Genomic DNA, 22515 nt, shown 5'->3' with positions numbered 1-22515 from the left:
GAACCGTCGCGACCTGGGATTCGTCGTCTGCGTGATTTTAATGACGAGACGAGTGGCCGGTTATGAGGCTAACCTTTCCAACACGGACTTCGACGTGACAGTGCATGTCTCGCACGTTAACGAGCTCCACCTCCGTTTCTTCCTTTTTTCTCCGCCCCGTTTTGTGTTTCTCGACGCGCACCAAATTTTTACCTTTCGCTGTTTCTTGCCTTTCACGTCGCCCGAGAGTTACGAGAAATGGGGTAATGAAGTTGGAAACCAGCTCGATTTTCATGCTACATTCTTCAAATTTTATGTTAATTCTTCACGGTTTCTTTTCTTGTCACGCTTTCTCTTCAGGCTGCTCTAAATCATAATGGATGTTGGGATTTTTTCAAAACAGTCAAAAGTAGTTTAAATATAGAAAGCAACGTATCAAGATTTCTGTGTGAGATTGTTATTATCTCTGACTCTCTAGTAGGTCAGTTTTTATATTTCACTTGAACATTTAATTTTTGTAAATGGTACTAGATAGTTTCAACAAATGCACTGCTTCATTTTTATGAACGAACGAAATGTTTCACTTTCGTGAATGAGAGAATGCTATTTTTATAAATGATAGTAGCGTTTCATTTATATATATATGAAAAGACTGTTCCATTTTTATAAATGACTATAACTATTTCACTTTTATACATGAAAATGGTATTGCATTTTTATAAATGAAAAATGATATTTCATTTTTGTAAATGATTATTCTGTTTCACTTTTATAAATGAACATGGTATTACATTTTTATAAATTTGAAGATTTGCAAATTTTTGTAAATTATAAATTTGTAATTCATTTATACTAAAATTAGAATCCACAGTAAAAAATGAACAACCCAGACTATCGATTCTAGAAACCAGATTCTAAAAAGAACCCGCAAAGAACATAAATCATCGCAAAAATGTGAAACACAGAAAACTGTTTTCAATGAAAACACTCGACTAGAAACATTTCTATATAGAACTAGAACGTTTTGTTGAAAATTGAACGATATGCATACCGTTCGAAATAGATTGATTGTGCGTAGTCACGAACTGAAATCCACCGAATAACAAGTAAAACAAATCGATAAACGTAAATTGAATATGCATCGGCTACAGTTTTCGTCCGCTGTAAATCGAACACTTTGTCCGACTACGTGTTCCTATTCCACTTACAGAGCTATTTGTTGTCGCTGTTTCACTTGTCTGACCTGCTATTGACTTGTTCTACTTATTCACCTACTTCCAAATGTATTTTCTTCGATATGAATTTTGTTTAATGTACGTCCATCATGTGTTTATTATTGCATACGGAAATGTTAGAATATAGAATAGAATTGACAAGCGATGAAAAATTGTGGCGGGGATAATGTTCTATTTATTCGATGGTTTCGAGTGGTGTATCGTATTTATTGTAGAAATTGTTATAAGATTTGACCTGGTTCGGTGAGAACGATCTTAGTCAATTTTAAATATGGTATATTAAAGTTGTCATTTAGGAGAAGTAAAATTATATTGAAGCAGAAATCAGGTTAGCAAAATGTAGTACAAGAGCATCATATGTTATGTATGTATAAGTGGAAGTATTGTGAACGTGAAGCTTATTAGACTACAAATGCAATGTGAATAATATGTGTATAGAATATTATGTGACAAATGTACTGCAAATAGAAACCCTATTATACTGAAGATGTACTGCAAATATAAACCCTTTCATACTACAAGTGGACAGTAAATATAAATCCTATTAGGCTATATTTATAATATAAATCCTATTAGGTTATAATTATAATATAAATATAAAGCCTGTTGAACTATGTAAATATAATATATAGGGTGTCTCACAACTCATGTAACTCCCGGAAAGGGGTGGTAGAGGACGTAATTCTGAATAAGATTTTCCTTTGCGTAAATGGGGTGTAAAGCTTCGTTTTTGAATTATTAAGCAAAAACACGGACCAATCAGAGCGCGAGGATTACACCCAGTCGGCCATTATGCTCGGAGGCGTCGCTCTCGCGACTGCGCGCCGCGATTGGCGCCGAATCCTCGCGCTCTGATTGGTCCGTGTTTTTCTTTAATAACTCAAGAACGAAGCTTCAAACCCCATTTTTGCAAAGGAAAATCTTGCTTAGAATCGTGTCCTCTACCACCCCTTTCCAGGAGCTACACGAGTTGTGAGACACCCTGTATATTAAAAATTGAGAAAGTACCTAAAAAAAAGTATTACTAAAAAGATTATTTAAAATGTGCCTACTAGTAACCTAAAACTACGAATTACCGTAATTAATCGCAAGTACACGGCGTTCGCAACTAATTACGAAAATAATCGAGAACCGCGTCGAAACTGTGAGCGTACAGGAATTTCGAGCAAATTTATCGTCGCAGCAAAAGCGTTAAAAGGTGGTAAAAGTCGCAGACACGGGGCCAAAGGATCGATTTATCAGCAGCTCTATATGCCTGCTATCAATAGCCGTTGAAAGATACATCATAGCCAGCCGAGCGAACATTATTTCGGCCTTAGCGCGCAGTTACACCCGCACCAATAATTTTCCAGCCAGGTGTGGTGGTTCCCACAGGCAGGAAGATTAATTCGCACACAATGGAAACTAAAAATGACGACAAGGAACAGATAGCCGAGAGGATGAGTAGCCCCCGAGGTCATCGTATCGCGAAAAACCTGCAGTGACGATTGATGACCGACCGAGCCAGATTAGCGAGCTTACTAATTGCACCGAAACGACTCGGCAAGTTAGCGTGCCGGCTAAATGTGTCGTCGGTTAATGCACCTGTTTTCTTCTACCGAAGTGATTATCGTAAGTAATCGCCCGGGAACGACGGGCAACGTGTGCAAATAGTTTTCAGGAATTTTAATGAGACTTTGATGACGCACAAAACTACTGCTTCTGGATTTCATGGAAAAAGTGCTTGATTGATTTCGAAACGTACGGAGATTGATATATTAACGGGGTTGATGTGTACGGGGCTGATTAATATGTCGAGGCTGATTAATATAAACACGAGGGAGATTAATATGTGGACATGAATGTACGCGGGAAATTAAGATATAAAGATTCAAGGGATTATTGTGTAAATATTCGAGGTAAATATGTAAACATGCCGGGGGAATTTAATATACAGAATAAATATGAATGTATAAATATGTGAAGAAGGTAGATTAATATGTACACTTTGAGATTATTGTAGGTTGACATTAAATGATGGTTGAGATATCAATTTATTTTGACAATGTTAATGTCTAATAGTTTAGAGAAGAGATACTTCTTGAACAGTATAAATAGTTAGAAGGAGAAGATTTACCAATTTCACCTCTTACAACTCAAACTTGGTACATTTACTAAAAATATAACTGACTCTTCATTAAAACTTCATCTTCATGGAAAACGATACAGATAGTGAAATATACTGATTCCTTTGATCTTTTACATTTGTTTAAACTGTCCATTATTATTTGAATGTATGAAGCAATATCTAATTCATTATAATCGTACACATTGCAGATGAACAGCTATGAAGTGCAAGTAAGACATAACCTCAAAATTCTTCATGGAAGGAAATCATAACCTCAAAATTGCAAGAACTCTTCTTCATAGAAGAATATAATTATAATTGTATCAAACAGTGTCTTTAAGACAGCAAATATTTATAGTAATGTTAATATCATAATATAAATGTTGTAAAATAGCAGTGACCTATATATGATAACATACAGTATCTTCTGTTTCTTGTAGCTTAACAAAACACATCGGAACACAATTTTTGTATACAAACTTAAGTTACCATATATTTAACAAGCCACGAGCAAGTAGATTTTGGAATATCCCATCACCATCAAGGACCTTCACAGACAAAAACTGAATAAAAGCGAAATTAGATCACCGCGTGCCCCATAATTAAACCGTAAATTTCTCGTTGCATTCGAATCTCGAATTCGTGTACCTGATTGCCGCCCTGGCGGTGACAGGGATATAAACCCACTGGCTGGTGCAAGTCTTCAGGTTTCCCTGGTGAGTCTATGCATATGCTGCTAACCAGATGCCTGATCTGTAGCGAAATTCAACAAACATTTGCAAACGGTTACTAACCATTTTACGACCCGGGACAATTCAATATTCGGTATCTTACGTAAACTATTAGGAAATTGGTCCTATCTTCGGTCCCTATATGAAGACGAAAATACGAAACCACACAGCAAACACAAACGCATAATTTGGAGGCAAAATTGTGTAGCATGCAAGCGTGAGCGAAGCGTTAGAGGGTTAGTGCACTTCGTGAAACGAGAAATCGACTTTTGGGATTTGATTTAGTGGAAGGATTTGGTGAATAATAAAATTGCTATGTATAGATATTTGCTTTGTGATATGATTTTTAATGTGTGAACAATTTTGAAATACTGACACTTCAAGTTACCTATATGAACTTTTAACAATTACACATATGAAGGTTTAATTTCATATTTTCAATACGAAGTGACTGATTTTTCAACACTTTACATTAACAATACTTGTGAAACAATTACTCCTGTTCTTAAAACTTTGATAACTAAAATTTAAGAAGCGTTAAAAAATTAAAAAAAACTGCATATGTGAATATGTGAAAACTACATATGTAGTATACTTATATCAAAATGTCTTTAACTTCATACCCTAATAGAAAATATACTTCTATGGTATAATTACAGTGCTCATCCTCAGCATAGTGACTAATAATCCTAAATAAATTTTGCAGAAGATATAATTTGTAGTAAAAGAAATTTCACCGATGCATCATAATAAAGAAAACAATAAAGTACTTTATGTGCATGCACATAAATGCTGCATTGGATCGCAGATTTCGAATCGAAGAAAGGAGAAAAAGAAGGGAATAGGAAAGTCGAGTTTTCGTTTCGAGCGTGAAAACGAACTGACAGAGAAACAAACGGCTTGACGGGGCTAAAATATGTCTGGCACGAGATTCGTTCAGCTTCCACACGTCAATTTGTACCTGATTTCCACCCTGTCGATGGCAGGGGTAGAGCCCAGCCGGTTTGTGCAAGTCTGCCTTGCGTGCTGGCGAATCCAGACAGGTGTTACCTCCTTCTCCGAGATTACGTACCTGTTCATTAGTTAGTATAATCATTCGTGGATGAGTTCGTTAGATTGACGCGTTAGTACCTTAACATTTCTATTAATCGAAGCATTACGCGAACACCGAGGAACTATGACTGCGAAAATTTTACCTTTGATAATTTTATGAACACATATGGAACAAATATTTGAGGGGTATGAAAGAAACGTGTATGGAAAAGTCAATTTCAGACAAATATTTTTGAAGTCAATATTTTAACAAACGTTTGAAAACGTCACTATTCAAGGAACATTTACGGTTGATATTAAACGAACGTTTGTAGTAATTTAAGTATATAAATATCTTTAACTTGATGATAGTAGGAACTGAATTATGTCAGTGAATATGTAAATTAAACATAAATTCATGGTTTAAATATTATCATCAGTTATTTAGCATCGCTTCTGAAGTTAGAGATTAAAAAATTATTAGAAACTATTTTTTAAAATGAACATATACATTTCTTCTGTATTAAAACTATATTATATCAAAATTAAAATTGAAGAATGGAGAAATATAAATTATAAATTAAAAATGAAGAAATATCATTCACGAAATATTTTCATAATTAGAGAAAATATACGCGTTATTTTCGTGCCGTTCCAAAGGTAACGCAATAAGAAAAATTATGCGTGATATTTTCTCCCGCTTTAGTGTTCCGAGGGGAAAGCACATTTCATTATTTTCCTCGGTGTTTGCGGTGATATATTTACAGCAACTGCTCGCTCTGCCATATCTGAAAAAATGCATAAATCAATTGAAACATGGTTGAAGACATTGAATGAAGTTAAACACTTTTTCTGAAATTGCGCACAAAATGGCGGGTTCTTGGTTTAGAAGACTCGATTATACATCTACAATAATTGGATGAATAATTTATGCTCAACTTCTTTATGATCAATCTTCTTTGCTGTTTTAATTTTTATTGTCTGGTTTCAATTTTGTAAAGTAATGTTTAAGAACGATCAGTTTTATTAATTTCATTAGTGCAGTACTGACTTGTTGGCAGACTTGGTTAAAGGATTTGAAATTATTTCTACAAATTTTTAAACGAGGTACTAAATAATATACTAAGTAATAATATAATAAATGCACTAACTTTTAGAAAATTAATGTTGCCTTTCATTAAAAAAAAATTATTAAAAAGAATGATCTAAATTCTCTTTCAATATTTCTCTGCAAAATGATCAATGTCCATAATGTTATGACCAGTAATTATAATTATTGTAATTATTATTATGAAGAGTAATATAAGTTCAAAGAACGTGTTTCCTATTAATAGAAAACCATAAATCTTCCTTACAATGAGTCTTAAAAATTTCAAATAAATACTACAATTACTCTTGTTTTATTGATCAAAGACCACAAAAGAGCATCAAACCCAAACAACCATAAATTATTAACACACAAAACTGCCAAGAAAAAGAATGACTAAAAACCCATAAATCTAACAATACCAAGTCTCCTTTCCAAGTAACCCCTAATCAAGCCATCCAACCAAGAATCCCATCATCTTATCGACGAGTCTCCGATCTTTCCCGTCTGCTTCCTCCATTTCCAAGTTTCTCGTCAAATTTCCGACCACAGAACAGTTGCCACGAAACAAAGAGATCGGCCCCGTAACAGAGCAATGTTCTGCCATTTTTTAGACAGACCGCAACAAATCGAAAATGAGCCGAGCTCCTGTTTTGTTCGCGAAAAGCATACCGAGGCCCTGTGCACGTGTACATTATGTATGTGTACAGTGTATATACATTGTGTACGTATGTACGTGTGCGCAGGTTTTCATGCAGCGGGTGCATTCAGTCACGGAGCTCGGTCAGCAGTCCTGATTTTGCTGGATGCAAGAATTCTGTGGTCGTTGCAGTTTCAATGTGAGCATCTTCATCCCTTTCATCCTCCTCCAAGTAGGGTCGCTAGAATAAAAACTAGTGATTTATCGTCGAAGCTGACCTTCGATAAAATTATGAAAGCTGACTTGATCCTGGTTGGCTTTTACAGACTCGGAGGCGTCGATTGGAACTAATTTAGTGAAATATGACAAAGTTTTGTTTGAGGAAATTTTTATTATTTTGGGTTTTGGGAAATTTTTATTTATTTTTTGAAGAGGGACGCAATTTGGGGAGTTGGGAATTTAGGGGGTTGGGGATATTGAATGGAAGGGTTTTTAGGGTTTGAGAGTTTGAGAATTTGGAGAGATAGAAATTTGGGAATGTGAGAATTGGGGGGTGGGAATTTGGGAGAGTGAGAAATTGGGAGAGTGAGAATTTGAAGCGATGGCAATTTGGAAATTTTAGAGTTTGGGGGGTTGAGAATTTGGGAGAGTGAGAATTTGGAAATGTGAGAATTTGGGGCAGTGAGAATTTGGGAGAGTGAGAATTTGAGGTGATGGAAATTTGGGAAAATTAGAGTTTGGGGGTTTGAGAATTTGGGAGAGTGAAAATTTGGAAATATGAGAATTGGGGGTGTGAGAATTTGGGAGAGTGAAAATTTGGGGTGATGGGAATTTGGGAGTGAAAATTTGGGGTGATGGGAATTTGGAAATTTTTTCGGAGTTTGGGGAGATAGAAATTTGGGAATGTGAGAATTGGGGGTGTGAAAAATTGGAAGAGTGAAAATTTGGTAATGTGAGAATTTGGGAGAGTGAAAATTTGGAAGAGTGAAAATTTGTAACTTCACCCAGATAATTTTCCTCGAATAATTTTCCTTGAACAATACCACTATACCACCATATAAAGAATATTTAAGAACAATCCAACTAACGCGATAAAAGAAGCATAACCATAGTCTCCAGCAGCAGGAAGGAAATAAAATATGAAGAGGCAGCAATATCCTTCATCTAGTTTCATAGAATCGGAAAAGAATCAAGTGTCAGCTTCTATGCCATAGATATCGTATCGATCAATCGTTTTCCACCCTCGCGGATATCCTGCGCACTTTTCACCCCCGTTCGACCGAAACGGAATGCGTTTTGCCATATTTTTTCTTCTCCCTGGCTGACACCAACGTTCTCCCCGTGTTTGCTTCCCAACCCTCGAGTAAATAGTGGAAAAAGGGCGTCGGGAAAAAAGGGAGTGAAAGAATAAAGGATGGCCGGACATTTTCGCGAAGAAGCATTTCACGCTGCGAGCACTTCGGAATGCGGTTCGCGTTGCATGCGAAATAACAATTTCAACAGAGGTACAGAGAACAGTTTGTCGGTTGGAAGCTTATGTTTTTGCCCTTTCGGACTCTTCTTCTTTTGTCAAGCTTTTTTCGGGTGCGTGTTAAATCATAGGTCCGTCTGTGGAACGTGGAACAAAGGACTGAATTTATGGTGCTTTTAGATGTCTTCAAAAATGGATTATAAATATTGGAATTTGAGAATTTTTAATTTTGTAAATAACCAACTCACATACTTGGAATTTGATTGACCACAAACTGGTAAATTCTAAATTTTCCAACCCCCAAAGTCTCGAATTCTAAATTTTCCAACCTCCAAACTCTCAAATCCCCAAACTCTAAAATTCCCAAATTTCCATCACCCCAAATTCTCACTCTACCAAATTCTTACTCCCCCAAATTTCTATCACCCCAAATTCTCAAACCCCCAAACTCTAAAGCTTCCAAATTTCCATCACCCCAAATTCTCACTCTCCCAAATTCTTACTCCCCCAAATTTCTATTACCCCCAAACTCTAAAGCTTCCAAATTTCCATCACCCCAAATTCTCACTCTCCCAAATTCTCACTCCCCCAAATTTCTATCACCCCAAATTCTCAAACCCCCAAACTCTAAAGCTTCCAAATTTCCATCACCCCAAATTCTCACTCTCCCAAATTCTCACTCCCCCAAATTTTCATTCCCCCAAATTCTCAAACCCCCAAACTCTAAAATTCCCAAATTTCCATCACCCCAAATTCCCACTCTCCCAAATTCTCACTCCCCCAAATTTTCTTTCCCCCAAATTTCTATCACCCCAAATTCTCAAACCCCCAAACTCTAAAATTCCCAAATTTCCATCACCCCAAATTCTCAAACCCTAAATTTTCCAACCCCCAAATTCTCTAATTTCCAAACTCCACCCCTGCCATTCTCCCCCCAAAAAATCCCACTATTGCATTTAAAAAACTACCTAAAAATCAGCGATTACCGCAGTAACATCATCAGTGAACGTCACCCGATTAAAACGCAAGATATCCTTTAATTCCGCTAACTAAAATTAATGATTCAGTGTGGAAAATGGAAATCGCTGCGGCGGGCTATCCGCTTTACCGTTCACGCGATTGACAGTGCATTAATTTCGTTTCTATGCAAGATTCGCGGGTGGCTGCGATCAATCACCGATCGATTTATTTCCGTCGTGTTGCAACGGCTCGCGTCCGTTCGTCTCTTGGCCCTCTGTTTCACTGCATTCGTAATTGCGAAATGATTGTCGAGCTTGTCGCGCTTGTCGTCGATAATCTCGTGGCCCGTGGCTGCAGTTCTCCTACGGGTCATTACATTCTCGAGCCGTGTACGGTGCATTTGATCGATGTGTCTCGCGCCTAGCGCGTTCCGTTGTTATTGAACCGGTAACCGGGCTTCCTCGTATTTTTCTTCGATTTATTTTCAACGAGCAACTTTACGATCGCTTTTCTATTTCCCTATCTTCCTTTTTTGGTTTCATTTTTGGCGGGGTTCAATACTGTATTCAAGGATACTGTATTCGCTGTGGTTGGTGACGGATTGCGGTTTAAATTTCGTGAAAGTTTCATCAAGTTTTTGGTGGTCGTATCTTTTTTTGTACGGGTGTTTTGGAATATTTTAGGTTGAAGTGATGGATGCTCTTTGATGGAAGATTTTGATGTTGGAAGTGATATATGGTTTATTACGACAATTTGAGATAAGTATCTTTATATTGATTGTATGTAATTGTGTTTAGGATGATAGATGTGATGTGTGAAGCAGTATGGTGCTGTACATGTAATGTATGAGCTACAAGTATTACATATGTGATTTATAGACAGTGGTGACGATAGAGAGAAATAACTCTCATACCTAAGAATAATTGAGAGTGGAAGTAGCTCAGAGTAGTTCGGAGTAGCTGAGGATACTTTGAGAATAATTGAGAGTTGCTTCTCAGAGTGACTGAGAGTTGTTGAAAATAATTGAGAGTAGGTGAGAGTAGCTGAGAGTAGCTAGGAATAATTGAGAGTACCTGAGAATATTTTGAGAATAATTGAGAGTAGCTGAGAATAATTGAGAGTAGCTTAGAATAATTGAGAGTAGTTGAGAGTACTTGAGATTAGCTGAGAATAATTGAGAGTAGTTGAGAGTAGCTGAGAGTACTTGAGAGTAACTGAGAATAATTGAGAGTAGCTGAGAGTACTTGAGAGTAGTTGAGAGTAGCTGATGACAGCTGAAGGTAACTGAGAATAGTTGAATTTACCTAAAATTTCAAAAATTGTCTAAAACAAACAATTCACACATCAAGCTAAAAATTGAGTCTCCCACATCCACACACGTGTGTGTCTACCAACATATGTGTACACACGTGCACATGTATTCACAAAAATCATCCCTAGTTTTCACAATAGCGCTCTCAAAAGACCCCGGTCCTTTCTTGATGCATGTCCGTAGATTCGTGATAAAGTTACAATATCTAACAGCGGATTAAAGGCTTCCTACTTCCACGTAAATTGCAGTGTCACGCAACTTGGATATTTCAAGCTTTCCTTTATCCTTTCCTCCTTGTTTTCCTTCACTACCGACCTCCCCGTGAATTAATAGAGTAGGTAGCTACAAATTTTCTCCTAACGAGTACCATTGCCAATAGTTCGATCAGAAAATACCCTGTCACAATAATTACTCGACGGAACACGAGATCTTTCATCATTTCTTCTTTACTACGTGACTCGACCTTCTTCGTTAAACGGGATTTCTCTATTTCAATTTTCAGCCACGTCACAGCTGCATCAGCAATAAGGTCGCGTGCTTATTCCGGTGAACTTAAAAACTCATTTCGAAAGCAAACGTGGAAAATGAAACAGTTCTGAGTAATGTTTCCTCGAAACTTCAAATTACCCGGAAACTTACATCGTGCCGGCTTTGCTTTTATTTCTTTGCATCGGACTTGTTTACTTTGCATTTAATGAATGATGATGTAGAGCTGCTGAGAAAATACAGAGAAGATACTCTCTTGGTCTCTTATTCATATGTTCACGTATGTGGACATATGCAAGTTTCATTTAAAATTAAATTCAATTAATTCAGTCTTCTTTGTAACTTCAAAAAGAACGTCTTGAAAAATCGTTCATATTTATTAAGTTGATTTAACCATTTAATGAATCTGTATTATCGATGATGTTCAAAACATGTAATTCAATTAATTCATTCTTCTTTGTAACTTCAAAAAGAACGTCCTGTATAGTCATTCATATTTATTAAGTTAATTTATGCATTCATTGGATCTGTATTATCGATAATGTTCAAAATATGTAATTCAATTAATTTATTTCTTCTTGTAGCTACAAAAAGTTCACATTTATCTAGACAGCGATTATAAGCTTTTGACAGAGTAAATCTTTCAACAATTATTAAATTGTCCCCTAAATAAAAACTCCCTCCTCCAAAGAAGTAAAAAAAATACCTAAAATATTCGGTGGCAGTTTTGCCCTACAACCGTTAAATTGAAAAATAAAAAACCCGCGTAAAAACGGTAAAAAACGGAACGCCGGATTTCGTTTATGTGTACCGTGAAAAATTTCGTTTGGCGAGTGTTTACGTAAATCAAAATGTATTCGGTGCTGGCAACACACGTCCTGCGCACACGTGCGGAGCAGTGTCTGTACGGACACGGGAAGTTCAATTGTCGATGGCGGAGACAATGATTGATGTCAACGAGGCTGCGACATAGAAAACAATGCCTTCGATCGAGAAACAATGCAGCCGCGGTCGAGGCAATCTCAATCGGATCACAAGCAAAGGCTCCGCGCGACATCCGATCGGAAATCGATTCGTCTCGATCGGCTTGTTGAATTCTTGGCTTACTGCACCGAAATCGCGGTAGTCGGCACAGATAATGGAGGCGAATCAAACATCGCCCCAAGGCGAAGACGTTTCCCCTAACCGAGGGGAGGAACCCCTCTGGAAAGGTGTACAGCCGTGTATTGTCCCGTTCGATTTCGATTCTGAAGTTAAAACGATTCGCGCCCGTAGGCTATTACCCCTCTGTTTGCTCCCTGCAACCCCGTTTGCGTAAAAATTAAATTCTTCAAAGGCAGCGGTATATCGCTTTCGTGTTTGTCCATCACTTTTTCCGAGTAGAGTTGATTATTGTTGGCCAGACGGGTTTATTTGATTTCTGAAGGGGAGGGGTTAACACGGGCTATTATGGTTGATGGAAAGTGCTGGGGACTGTGTTTCTGGGGACGCTGGGGTTTCTGTTTGGGGGGGTGGGAATTTTGGGATGGGAAAATTTGGGTATTTGGAGGGTTGGGAATTTGAGAATTTGGGAAGAGGAGAGTTTGAGTATTTGGAGGGTTGGGAATTTGAGAATTTGGGGAGAGGAGAGTTTGGGTATTTGGAGGGTTGGGAATTTGAGAGTTTGGGGAGAGAAGAGTTTGGGTATTTGGAGGGTTGGGAATTTGAGAATTTGGGGAGAGGAGAGTTTGGGTATTTGGAGGGTTGGGGATTTGAGAGTTTGGGGAGAGAAGAGTTTGGGTATTTGGAGGGTTGGGAATTTGAGAATTTGGGGATTTGGGGAGTTGGGGAGACGAGAGTTTGGGTATTTGGAGGGTTGGGAATTTGAGAAGTTGGGGAGACGAGAGTTTGGGTATTTGGAGGGTTGGGAATTTGAGAAGTTGGGGAGACGAGAGTTTGGGTATTTAGAGGGTTGGGAATTTGAGAAGTTGGGGAGAGGAGAGTTTGGGGATTTGAGAAGTTGGAGACAGGAGAGTTTGGAGATTTGAGAAGTTGGGGAGAGGAGCGTTTGGGTATTTGAGAAGTTGGGGAAAGGAGAGTTTGGAGGTTTGAGAAGTTAGAAAAATGAGAGTTTGGGGATTTGAGAAGTTAGGAAAAGGAGAGCTTGGGGATTTAAGAAGTTGGGGAAAGGAGAGTTTGGGGATTTGAGAAGTTTGGGAAATGAGAGTTTGGGGGCTTGAAAATTTGGGGGAAATGAGAGTTTGGGGCTTTGGGGAGTTGGGAAAAGAAAAACTTAGGGATTTGAGAATTGTGGTAAATGAGAATTTCAAAACTTGAGAGTTCAGACACTTAAGAATTCAAATTGTGAAATTAGAGAATTCCGTAACTCAAGAAAAGCTTTTAAGAATTTGTATATTTGAATACTTCAGTGAGACCTCACAAAGTTCAGTACTTCAACAACCCCACCTCAACCCCCCAATTCCCTCACCATCTAACATTCGAAACTTCACATCCAAAATTCCTCTCACAAACATCAAAAGCTAAACTTCGCACCTTCACTTTGTTCCTCCAAAATAGCCTCCGAGTCTGTTAACTGGCGACGTAGCATCAAAATGGCGTCGTTAAACATAAAGTGGCGCCCTCCGTCGTTTCCGCACCTGAGAACAAGAAATACTAGGAGATATACGTAAATTCTTACCTCGCCGGAAGCCACAGCTTCTCCAGGTATGAACAGTTCCGGATAAACGTTGTCGAGGTACCATTTGAACGATTTGCAGCCGAGTTTCTTCCTGAGGGCCTTCCGATCCGACACGTCCCCGTAGTTGCCCTATAAATTGCGAACCATAAGTCGAGAAATTTTGCCTACGAGGGGTTGCTTGGCTGTTTGATAGAGCAACGTCGTTTAAGAGAGCACAGATTCAAAGACGCGAATTGGGGTGAGAGATATAACCGTAAAAAGGGGGGAAAGGGTGGAGGAAATAAGGGACGAGAAATATACGGGGCGTCTTATGGAGGTTTAGAGCACCCGAGTTGAAACTATGGCAGCTTGCGAGGGTAAGGAAGCGATTTATGGGGGTGAAATTGACTTTTGAGTGAGTGCGAGTGGGGATATTACTTGTTTAGTGTAGATTACTTATTTATTTGTAAATTAATTAATGTTATTGTATAGGAAAATAGTTATAAGTAAGATTATTTTATTTCGTTCTAATTTCATTTGATTGATTATTGATGAACTACAAAATTAATTCACTGTAATATACACATGATAGATACACACAATTTTATTCATTAAATTATTTAACAAATATTTTAAATAAAAATTTGATGTAATAAATTGATGAATTTTTTTATTATATTATTTATAGAGACTGAAATTGATGTTATACTTCAACAGGGATATTAAAAATTTGTACAACTTAGTGAATATATTTTTGATTAATCAATAACACATATGTACATACATTGACAGAACACATTGACAATGTATTACATTGATTTTGTAATATTTTATTACGTTGATTGATTTTAATTTTGAACATTGATTTTAATATACATTATTTAATATACATATGACTGAATACAAATGATTGCTCACGTGCTACAAATAATCTGATACCATCCGCCGAATAATTTGAATAAAAGGTGAGAGGAGAAATGGTTGATCTGATCTACTTGGAACATGATCCGTGCGAAGGAAATTCAGTTTATCAGCTATCACGAATCAGTATAAATGCATGAAATTCGATTCGGATGGACTGATAGGTATTAAAATTTATTGATTAATAACTTCCATATCACAACTGCCGTTATCAAAGAAATGCGAAAACGATGAATGTCGAGAGTGGATGATATGGTTGACTTGTGTCACTTGAAAACCGATATCACGTTAAACATGTATAAAATTTAAACGTCACTTTGAAATACACAAACGTTAAAACTGCTATTTAAGTATATTTTATCGTAAAATCTTCTGAAGTGTCAATCTTGTCATATGTTCTCAAAGTTAGACAAATGATTGACCTATACTACTTAAAACCTGATAAACATTTGAAGCTTACACTTGAAACAGCTGAAATTATGAAGCTGTTTACCGGAAATTCAAATTTCCTCAAACTTCTATTAAATAAACAGATAATAAGCTGCTAAATGTATTTAAAAACTTTAACACGTTGAATTTCATACAAAATTATGTCCCCGTTTAACGTATCTTCACCCACACAAATATTTAGAAATATCGAAACTGAATTTTATCCGAACTCCGTTCTCATTTAACGTTTAATGCTTCCCGCAGTCACATCTCGACAGTTTTTTTTTTTAAACATCGATAAAACCCGTATTTCGCGCATTGAAAACGGAAGCTTGAAGCACGTATCGTGATAAATTATACTCAAACGGTGAAACGTTTTCAATAACTGCAAAACAGTTTCGAATAGCCTCCGAATAAACCGTCGAGCTTATAAATAATCCTATCATACAAAACAATGGGATAAAAAGCTCGGATTATCGAAGTATGGTGCTCGAAAAATTACAAATTTTTCGCTGTACATTCGCCTTTCAATAACGTCAATACGGGATACGATTTTTCAATGCATCTGTTGTTTAAATATGGTTAAATAACGTTTCAATACAAATGTGGAAATAATTTAGAAATATGCTGATAAATATGTGAAATTGAGTCAATGAAATGTTATGAATACAATTATTGTTTTTTGATGTATGAGGATGAAATGTGGAAGAGAATTGAATATGTGCAAGTTTAAGATTTTAGAATTCTTCGTCAAGAAATTCATAAGAATTCTTTATCTATATTTGTGGATTTTTACATTTTTAGATTTCTATTAGTTCTAGGTGCCTGCATCCCTAGATTCTTATATTCCCAGATACCTACATTTCTAGGTCTCCACATTATTCGATCTCTATGCTCCCAGATTTCTATATTTGGAAATACCTACATTCTGAGATCTCTACGATACGAGATCACTACATCCCCAGATACCTTCACTGGTAGATTTCTACGTTCTTGAACTGCGTCTCTAGATACCTAAGTATAGAGATACCTATGTTTCTAGATATCTATGTCCTTAGATCTCTACGTTCCTAGATTTCTATGCTTCCAGATCTCTAACTCTTCAGATACCTAAATGTCCCAAATCTCAACATTGCTATATCCTCACACTTGCAGATCCTTAGGTATAGGATCTACATCCTTAGGCATAGGATATATGAATACATGGTAATGACCACGTACACCCATGTTCCTAAATTTCTATCACTCAAAACTCATTTGTTTCTACTTTCCTAGGATCCTACATCTCTTCCAATCCAGATTTCCACATTCCCATAATCCTACATCCTCAAACTCCATTCTCCATTTCCTATATTGCTAGATTCCTAAATCTCCACACCCTCACATACACCTCAAGCTGTCAAAAATAATTAGTACTAAATAACTCTCCTCAAACATCAATTACATCCTCTATTGAACTATCCTCATCAGACATTGCCTACAAAAACCATAAAAACACACATATCATACCTAAATATATCACAAACATCCCCAGATGCAGTATAAAATAATTTTCCCAGAAAACACAAGTTACGCAATCCCCTATTGATTTATTCCGAATCACCGTTCAACACTGCATACAAAAGACGTAAGTTATACGCAATCACACGTTTCACAAAGGATACACAAAGGTGACAGGATACAGCCGGTTTCTACGGCCCTGGTGAGCGAACGTGTCTGGAAACGATTTATTTTTATCCCATCATAGCACTCGCTCGATCGGATCTCGCCACGAAACGAAGGGACAAGCTGCCAGGATAAAGGATAGATCGTTACGGTGAAGAATAAAAGGAGCGTCTTCAAGGGACACGCTAGGACACGCGAGCGATCCTTAAGAGTGTTTGCCACGTTTATAGCCCCTTTTTACGACGAGTCTCGGTCGACGGTACTCTCCATCATCGGGCTTGGTTATCGTCATCCCTTATCGTAACTATTCCAACCACTGTGCCCGTGCTCTGACGCAACCAATAAAATTGCACGCAAATGGAAAAACAGGTTTACAAGTGCTTTTAACTTGGGAGTACTATTTAGTGTGCTATAAACATGGCGCTGTTAACGAGCACCTATCAAGTTTGAATCTGGTTCCAGGAATTTTTGTGAACTTGAGGACGAATGATAGCTTGATAGAATTTATAAAAATACCTTTCTCAAATGTGCATATCTCAAATAATATTAAATTTGTTGAGGTTCTAAATCAATTCTGAAATTGCAGAACTTTGAACGTTAAATTCAAGGAACCCCAAATACTCAAGTCCTCGAACTTGAGGGCAAATGTCCATATCTCAAATAATATTAAAATTGTTAAGATTCTAAGTCAATTCTGAAATTGCAAAACTTTGAGCGTTAAATTCAAGGAGCCCCAAATATTCAAATTCTTGAACTTGAGGACAAATGTCCACATCTCAAATAATATTAAAATTGTTAAGGTTCTAAATCAATTCTGAAATTGCAAAATTTTGAACGTTAAATTCAAGGAGCCCCAAATACTCAAATCCTCTAACTTCAAACCCCTAAATAAAATGCTTAAATTTCCAATTAAGTATACCAAATAACCACACAAACATTGCATTCGTAAATGAGTACCTAACCCTATACCTAAGCTACATTAATTTTCAAACTAATAAAAATCGTAACTTCGAACCCCTAAATAGTTAAATGCTTAAATTAACCATACCAACTAACCGCACAAACACTGCATCCGTAAATGAGTACCTAACCCTAAACTACAGTAATGTTTAAACTAATAAAAATCGTAACAATTAAAAACGTCCAAGAAAATCCAAGTAACAACATCCTTGAATAAAACCCCAGCTGCCGCAAACTCCGTTAAAGAAAGAAATCCTCAATACAGCGGCGTTCCACTCGACTTTCCCTCCGTTCATTATTATTTTCAAGCTCCGCGAGTTTCTCGAGACGCGGCGTAGTTTCAGCACGATCCGTCGATTCGGAATCGAATGAAATAAAAAAAACGGAGGAAGAAATCGAGATGGCGGTTGAGCGTCGGTTGAACGGTCGGGTTCCGTGTCAAAGGTAGAACTCAACCGGCTAAGTAGCGAGTGCTCACCTTGTCGTGACCTATCCTCTGGTAATAGTACTTGGCGTACTCGTCCAGCCATACTTCGCTCAGCCGTATGCTGTTCCTCTTGAGCACGTTCACGCCGCTACGCCACTTGTACGGCGAACGTTTCCGGAAGATGTGGCCCACGTGCGAGCACGGCACGATTTCCAGGGTGCCTGTAACACCGGTCTCGAAATTTCATCCAGCTGATTGCGGTGAAACAAGTTATTTCGACGAATGAAATGATCTCGTCGGTTTCGTGAAAAATCTCGTCGAGCAGAAATCGAGACGAGATATCGAGAGGAATTGTACGTTTATTCCGGACGGATCCCGTGTTATGTTGATTGGATGGCTCGACTCGCTGCTACGGTGATTATTATGCAAAGGAAATTCAAACGTTTCTGCTGGCTTCGTTACTTTTTTCGGATTGTGCTTCCGGGAGATTTTAGAGAGTTATGGCGGTTCAGGATGGGGATATTTTGAATTATGGCTTTTGAAGGTTGATGGGATTTCTGGAGAGAGATGGGGCGATAGCTTTGTTCTGAGTTTCTGAGTTTTGAACTTGTGTATGTAAAAATCAGTTACGAAATGTAACTCATCGAAATTTTATCATAAATATTATTATTATTTAATGACAGTAGTTTAGACACAGGTTTTATGATTCACTAGAGGGTTGTATGATTACGAATATTATTTAACAGGATATTATTTAAGAAGATATACTTGTCTGAAATAATTAAGCAAATATGTACCATATAATGTATATACTTTTATATATACTTGTATATTATGTAGTTATTATACATATGTTACACGATATATGTCATAATACCTCAATACCTTTATTTCAATATTAAATTCATTTTATTTCATTTATTTTATATTTCATCTTCTATTATTTATTTAATATTTAATTTAATTCATCTCATTCAATATTGAATTTATTTTAATTTACTTGATATTCAACATTTCATTCGTCTTATTTAATTTATCCTATTTAATTCATTTTATTTAATTCATTTTATTTAATTCATTTTATTTAATTCATTTTATTTAATTTATTCTGTTTAATTTACACGATGAACCGCAGTATCAATACGCTTTCAGTAAATTTTTATATGAACGTACCTCCACACATCCAGGTTTTGAAAGAAAGCTCGAGATTTTCGCCACCCCAAATATCAAAGCCACTGTCGTACGTGCCGAGGCGTTCGAAGAAAGCTCGATCTATCGAGAAGAGGCCGCCAGCCATCGTCGGTGACCATACAGGCTCTGCGGGATTCTTATGCCTCTTTTTCTCCCTTTCAGGAACCGCGTGCCAGTTGAACTGATGCAGAAATACAGAAAGAATTCTTGACAATCGAACGATGAAATCGAGAACTCTCGAAAACCGTACTAAAGTCAAGAAAATGCTCTGCGGTATTTTGACGACCATAAAAGTGAACGATCCTTTTGGTCCTTTCGTGTTACACTTCTGTTTGATTTATTTGTTTCTTTTGAGTGAAAGTATGTCACATTCTATTCACCAAACTAGTACACATATACATATATGTAGTGTACATACACATATGTGTGAATTAGTCACATATTCACATATGTGTAAATTAGTCACATATACACATATGTATGTATATGTATACGTATATGTATATGTAGTATCATATGTATACATTAGTTACATATACATATATGTATACATATGCATGTACACGTTACACGTATGTATATGTATACGTAGCATCATATGTATACATAGCACAATTATTTTACATAGCATACACTATTAGAATCTTTAGATGCAACTTGCAAATTGTAATATCGTTATTCAATATTTTCACCAAACTCAGAAAAGAAAAAAAAATATACACGCACATAAAGTAAACAATACATTTCAAATGTGGAAGAAAATTTTATTCATGATGCATCCACTAAAGAATTTCAAACCCTAAAATTTAATATCGACTAATTTTATTCCAACAGTTCATAAAAAAGCCCTAAGTACTTCATTTCAAATAAAAGAAATGAATATGAATAATAAAATGAAGAGAAAAAAATAAATTTTCAATAACTACATCTGTAAATAACTGCAATATGCAATTTCATTGAAATGGTGTATTGCTTGAGATGAACAGCAGATGCATTTTCATAATCACCAGTAAGCAACGAAAGGAATGCCGTCTTACCTGGAGATTCCAATCGAAACCACCGACATTCACGCCACCGGAATCTCGCCAGTGATATTCCAGTGTGGTGTCGTCGATAACATCGATCACGGGGCAAACGACTGTCGTTGGATCACGAGCAATCCGATCGAGAAGTGGTTCCAACCAACCCTCGGTACATTCGCAATGGCTGTCCAAGTATGTGAGAACAGGTGCCTTCGCGGCTGCAGCCCCGAGTAAGCGTGCTCTAATAAGACCCTCTCGTTTTTGCGCCCTAATGATTTGCACTTTGGGGTAGTTCATCATGTAGTCTTCCAGTTGACGTTGGAGGTGTGCTGCAGTGCAAGAAAATTACTTAAATTACTGTAGAATTGATATGAATTTTTGCAAATTGATTAATATTAAAAATTGTAGACTTTAAGATAATTCATGAATTTTTAAATTTATGAAGTCGGAAATTTTTAAATTTCTATGAGCACAATTTTTAAAGTATCACAGTTCTAAATTCTCAAATTCCATTATTACCAAATTTCCAAATCTTGTAACTTTGAATAATTATTTTTAAGCTAACCTAAGACCCATAACCTATAACACACCATTCATCAATATACCTACACTGTGTATTGTACCTACACAGTGTTCGCGCTCCTGCACACGCAGTAATTTAAATAATTAGAATCTCGTACAGTGCGCAAGGGTAATTTGATTATGTTATTATCCGATTAATTCAAGATTTTCGCCGTACGTTTCAAGCGTGAAGATTTAGAGGCATGAAATTCAGATTTACGAGTGATGATGTATTACAGTGTTAAGGTCCAGCCAGGGATAGCAATTAGCAGACATTCGTGATTTATTCTTCGTTAAAACGGCTTCACGGGAGAACCCTAACTCGCGAACGTTACCTAGCTCGGTTTAACTGCAGATATACAGGGATTTCAAGGAGCAGGGCAGTTCGCGCGAGGCTAATGATTATTTCCGAGTTTATACCCGAAACGAATGAATTATTCAAACGTATTTGCTAACCAGAACCGGTCGAAATATTTCCACCTGTTCGTATATCTTTATTCATTCTATCCGCGCTCGAATTTCCATTTAATATAGGAATCCGTTAAAAACCTGTAATCGAGTATTCTGTATTAAAAGTGACCCCGATGCGTCGTTCCTTGCGTTTATAAATTTAAAAGTACTGACAGTTCATGTTATGCCGCTACGTCATTTTCACTGCATTTAAACTTCATTTTGCTGTTAACGCGAATTTCAAATTAATAAATGTAAACCACCTGTCAAGTTCAGTTTTCGTTGGAAAATTATTTTTCATTAAACTGTGCAGATCTTTCGAACATTTTTTAATATAAATTGCATTTTTAAGAATAGTATAAAATGTGGACATTATGAAAGATGTACATTTAAGGTTAGAAATGTAGAAGTAAAAAATTGTCCGATTACAAAGAAGTAGTATGTTGATTTAGATAATCATACGTGTTTCAATGAATTCACTTAAAACAATTATTTACAAGAAAATCAAATGACAGGAGGTTTTGAACATTTCACTGGAAGATAAAATTAGTTGATTAAGTACACTTGTTCTTAATAATGTATGTTAAAAAGTGTTTGACCACATACGTCAGTTTTCTCTGTGACGTCATATGTGACTCATGAAGCAAATTCAATTAAATTAGTTACTTACAAGAAAATCAAGTTGTAGTTACTTTTGAGGGTTCTTAATATTGAGACTGCGATATATAATAACACACTGAAAGATGAAATTGACTGATTAAATCTACTCGTTCTTAATAATGTATATTAGAGAGTGTCTGACCACATACGTCAGTTTTCACTGTAATGGTCATATGTGACACATGATACAAATTCAATTAAATTAGTTATTTAAAAGAAACTCACATGATAGGAACTTTAGAGGGTTCTTAATATTGAGACTAAGATATACACTGACACATTGAAAAATAAAATTTACTAATTCAGTACATATGTTCTTAATATATATTATAATATGTCTGACCACATACGTCAGTTTTCACTGTGACCTCGTATGTGACTGACGAAGCAAATACACTAAAATAAATTATTTATATAAAAATTAATGATGGGAATTTTTTATGGACCTCCACAATATACACTAATATATTAAAACATGAAATTGAAAAATTGTATACCGTTGTCTTTAATAATTTGTATCAAAGTGTCTGACC

At 36.5% G+C, this 22515-nt stretch overlaps 1 protein-coding gene across 5 annotated transcripts in view; it reads right to left on the bottom strand.

The window, feature by feature from the left end:
* The window catches only part of Pgant9 (polypeptide N-acetylgalactosaminyltransferase 9), a 328116-nt gene that overhangs the window by 10463 nt on the left and 295138 nt on the right, over positions 1–22515 (bottom strand). For 3 of the 5 annotated variants that reach the window (XM_076532837.1, XM_076532838.1, XM_076532839.1), the window contains 6 exons: positions 20327–20640; positions 19272–19470; positions 18150–18319; positions 13718–13846; positions 5014–5124; positions 3970–4074 (listed from right to left, as the gene is read on the bottom strand). In XM_076532837.1, the coding sequence (XP_076388952.1) occupies positions 3970–4074; positions 5014–5124; positions 13718–13846; positions 18150–18319; positions 19272–19470; positions 20327–20640 (1028 nt within the window). The remainder of the gene's footprint in view (positions 1–3969; positions 4075–5013; positions 5125–13717; positions 13847–18149; positions 18320–19271; positions 19471–20326; positions 20641–22515) is intronic. The other 2 variants (XM_076532841.1, XM_076532840.1) reach the window with 2 other exon arrangements.

The sequence above is a fragment of the Megachile rotundata genome, chromosome 6 (assembly GCF_050947335.1).
Source record: "Megachile rotundata isolate GNS110a chromosome 6, iyMegRotu1, whole genome shotgun sequence".
Lineage (NCBI taxonomy): Eukaryota > Metazoa > Arthropoda > Insecta > Hymenoptera > Megachilidae > Megachile > Megachile rotundata.
Note: the sequence above shows the minus strand (reverse complement) of the source record. Positions and strands in the feature narration are given on the sequence as shown.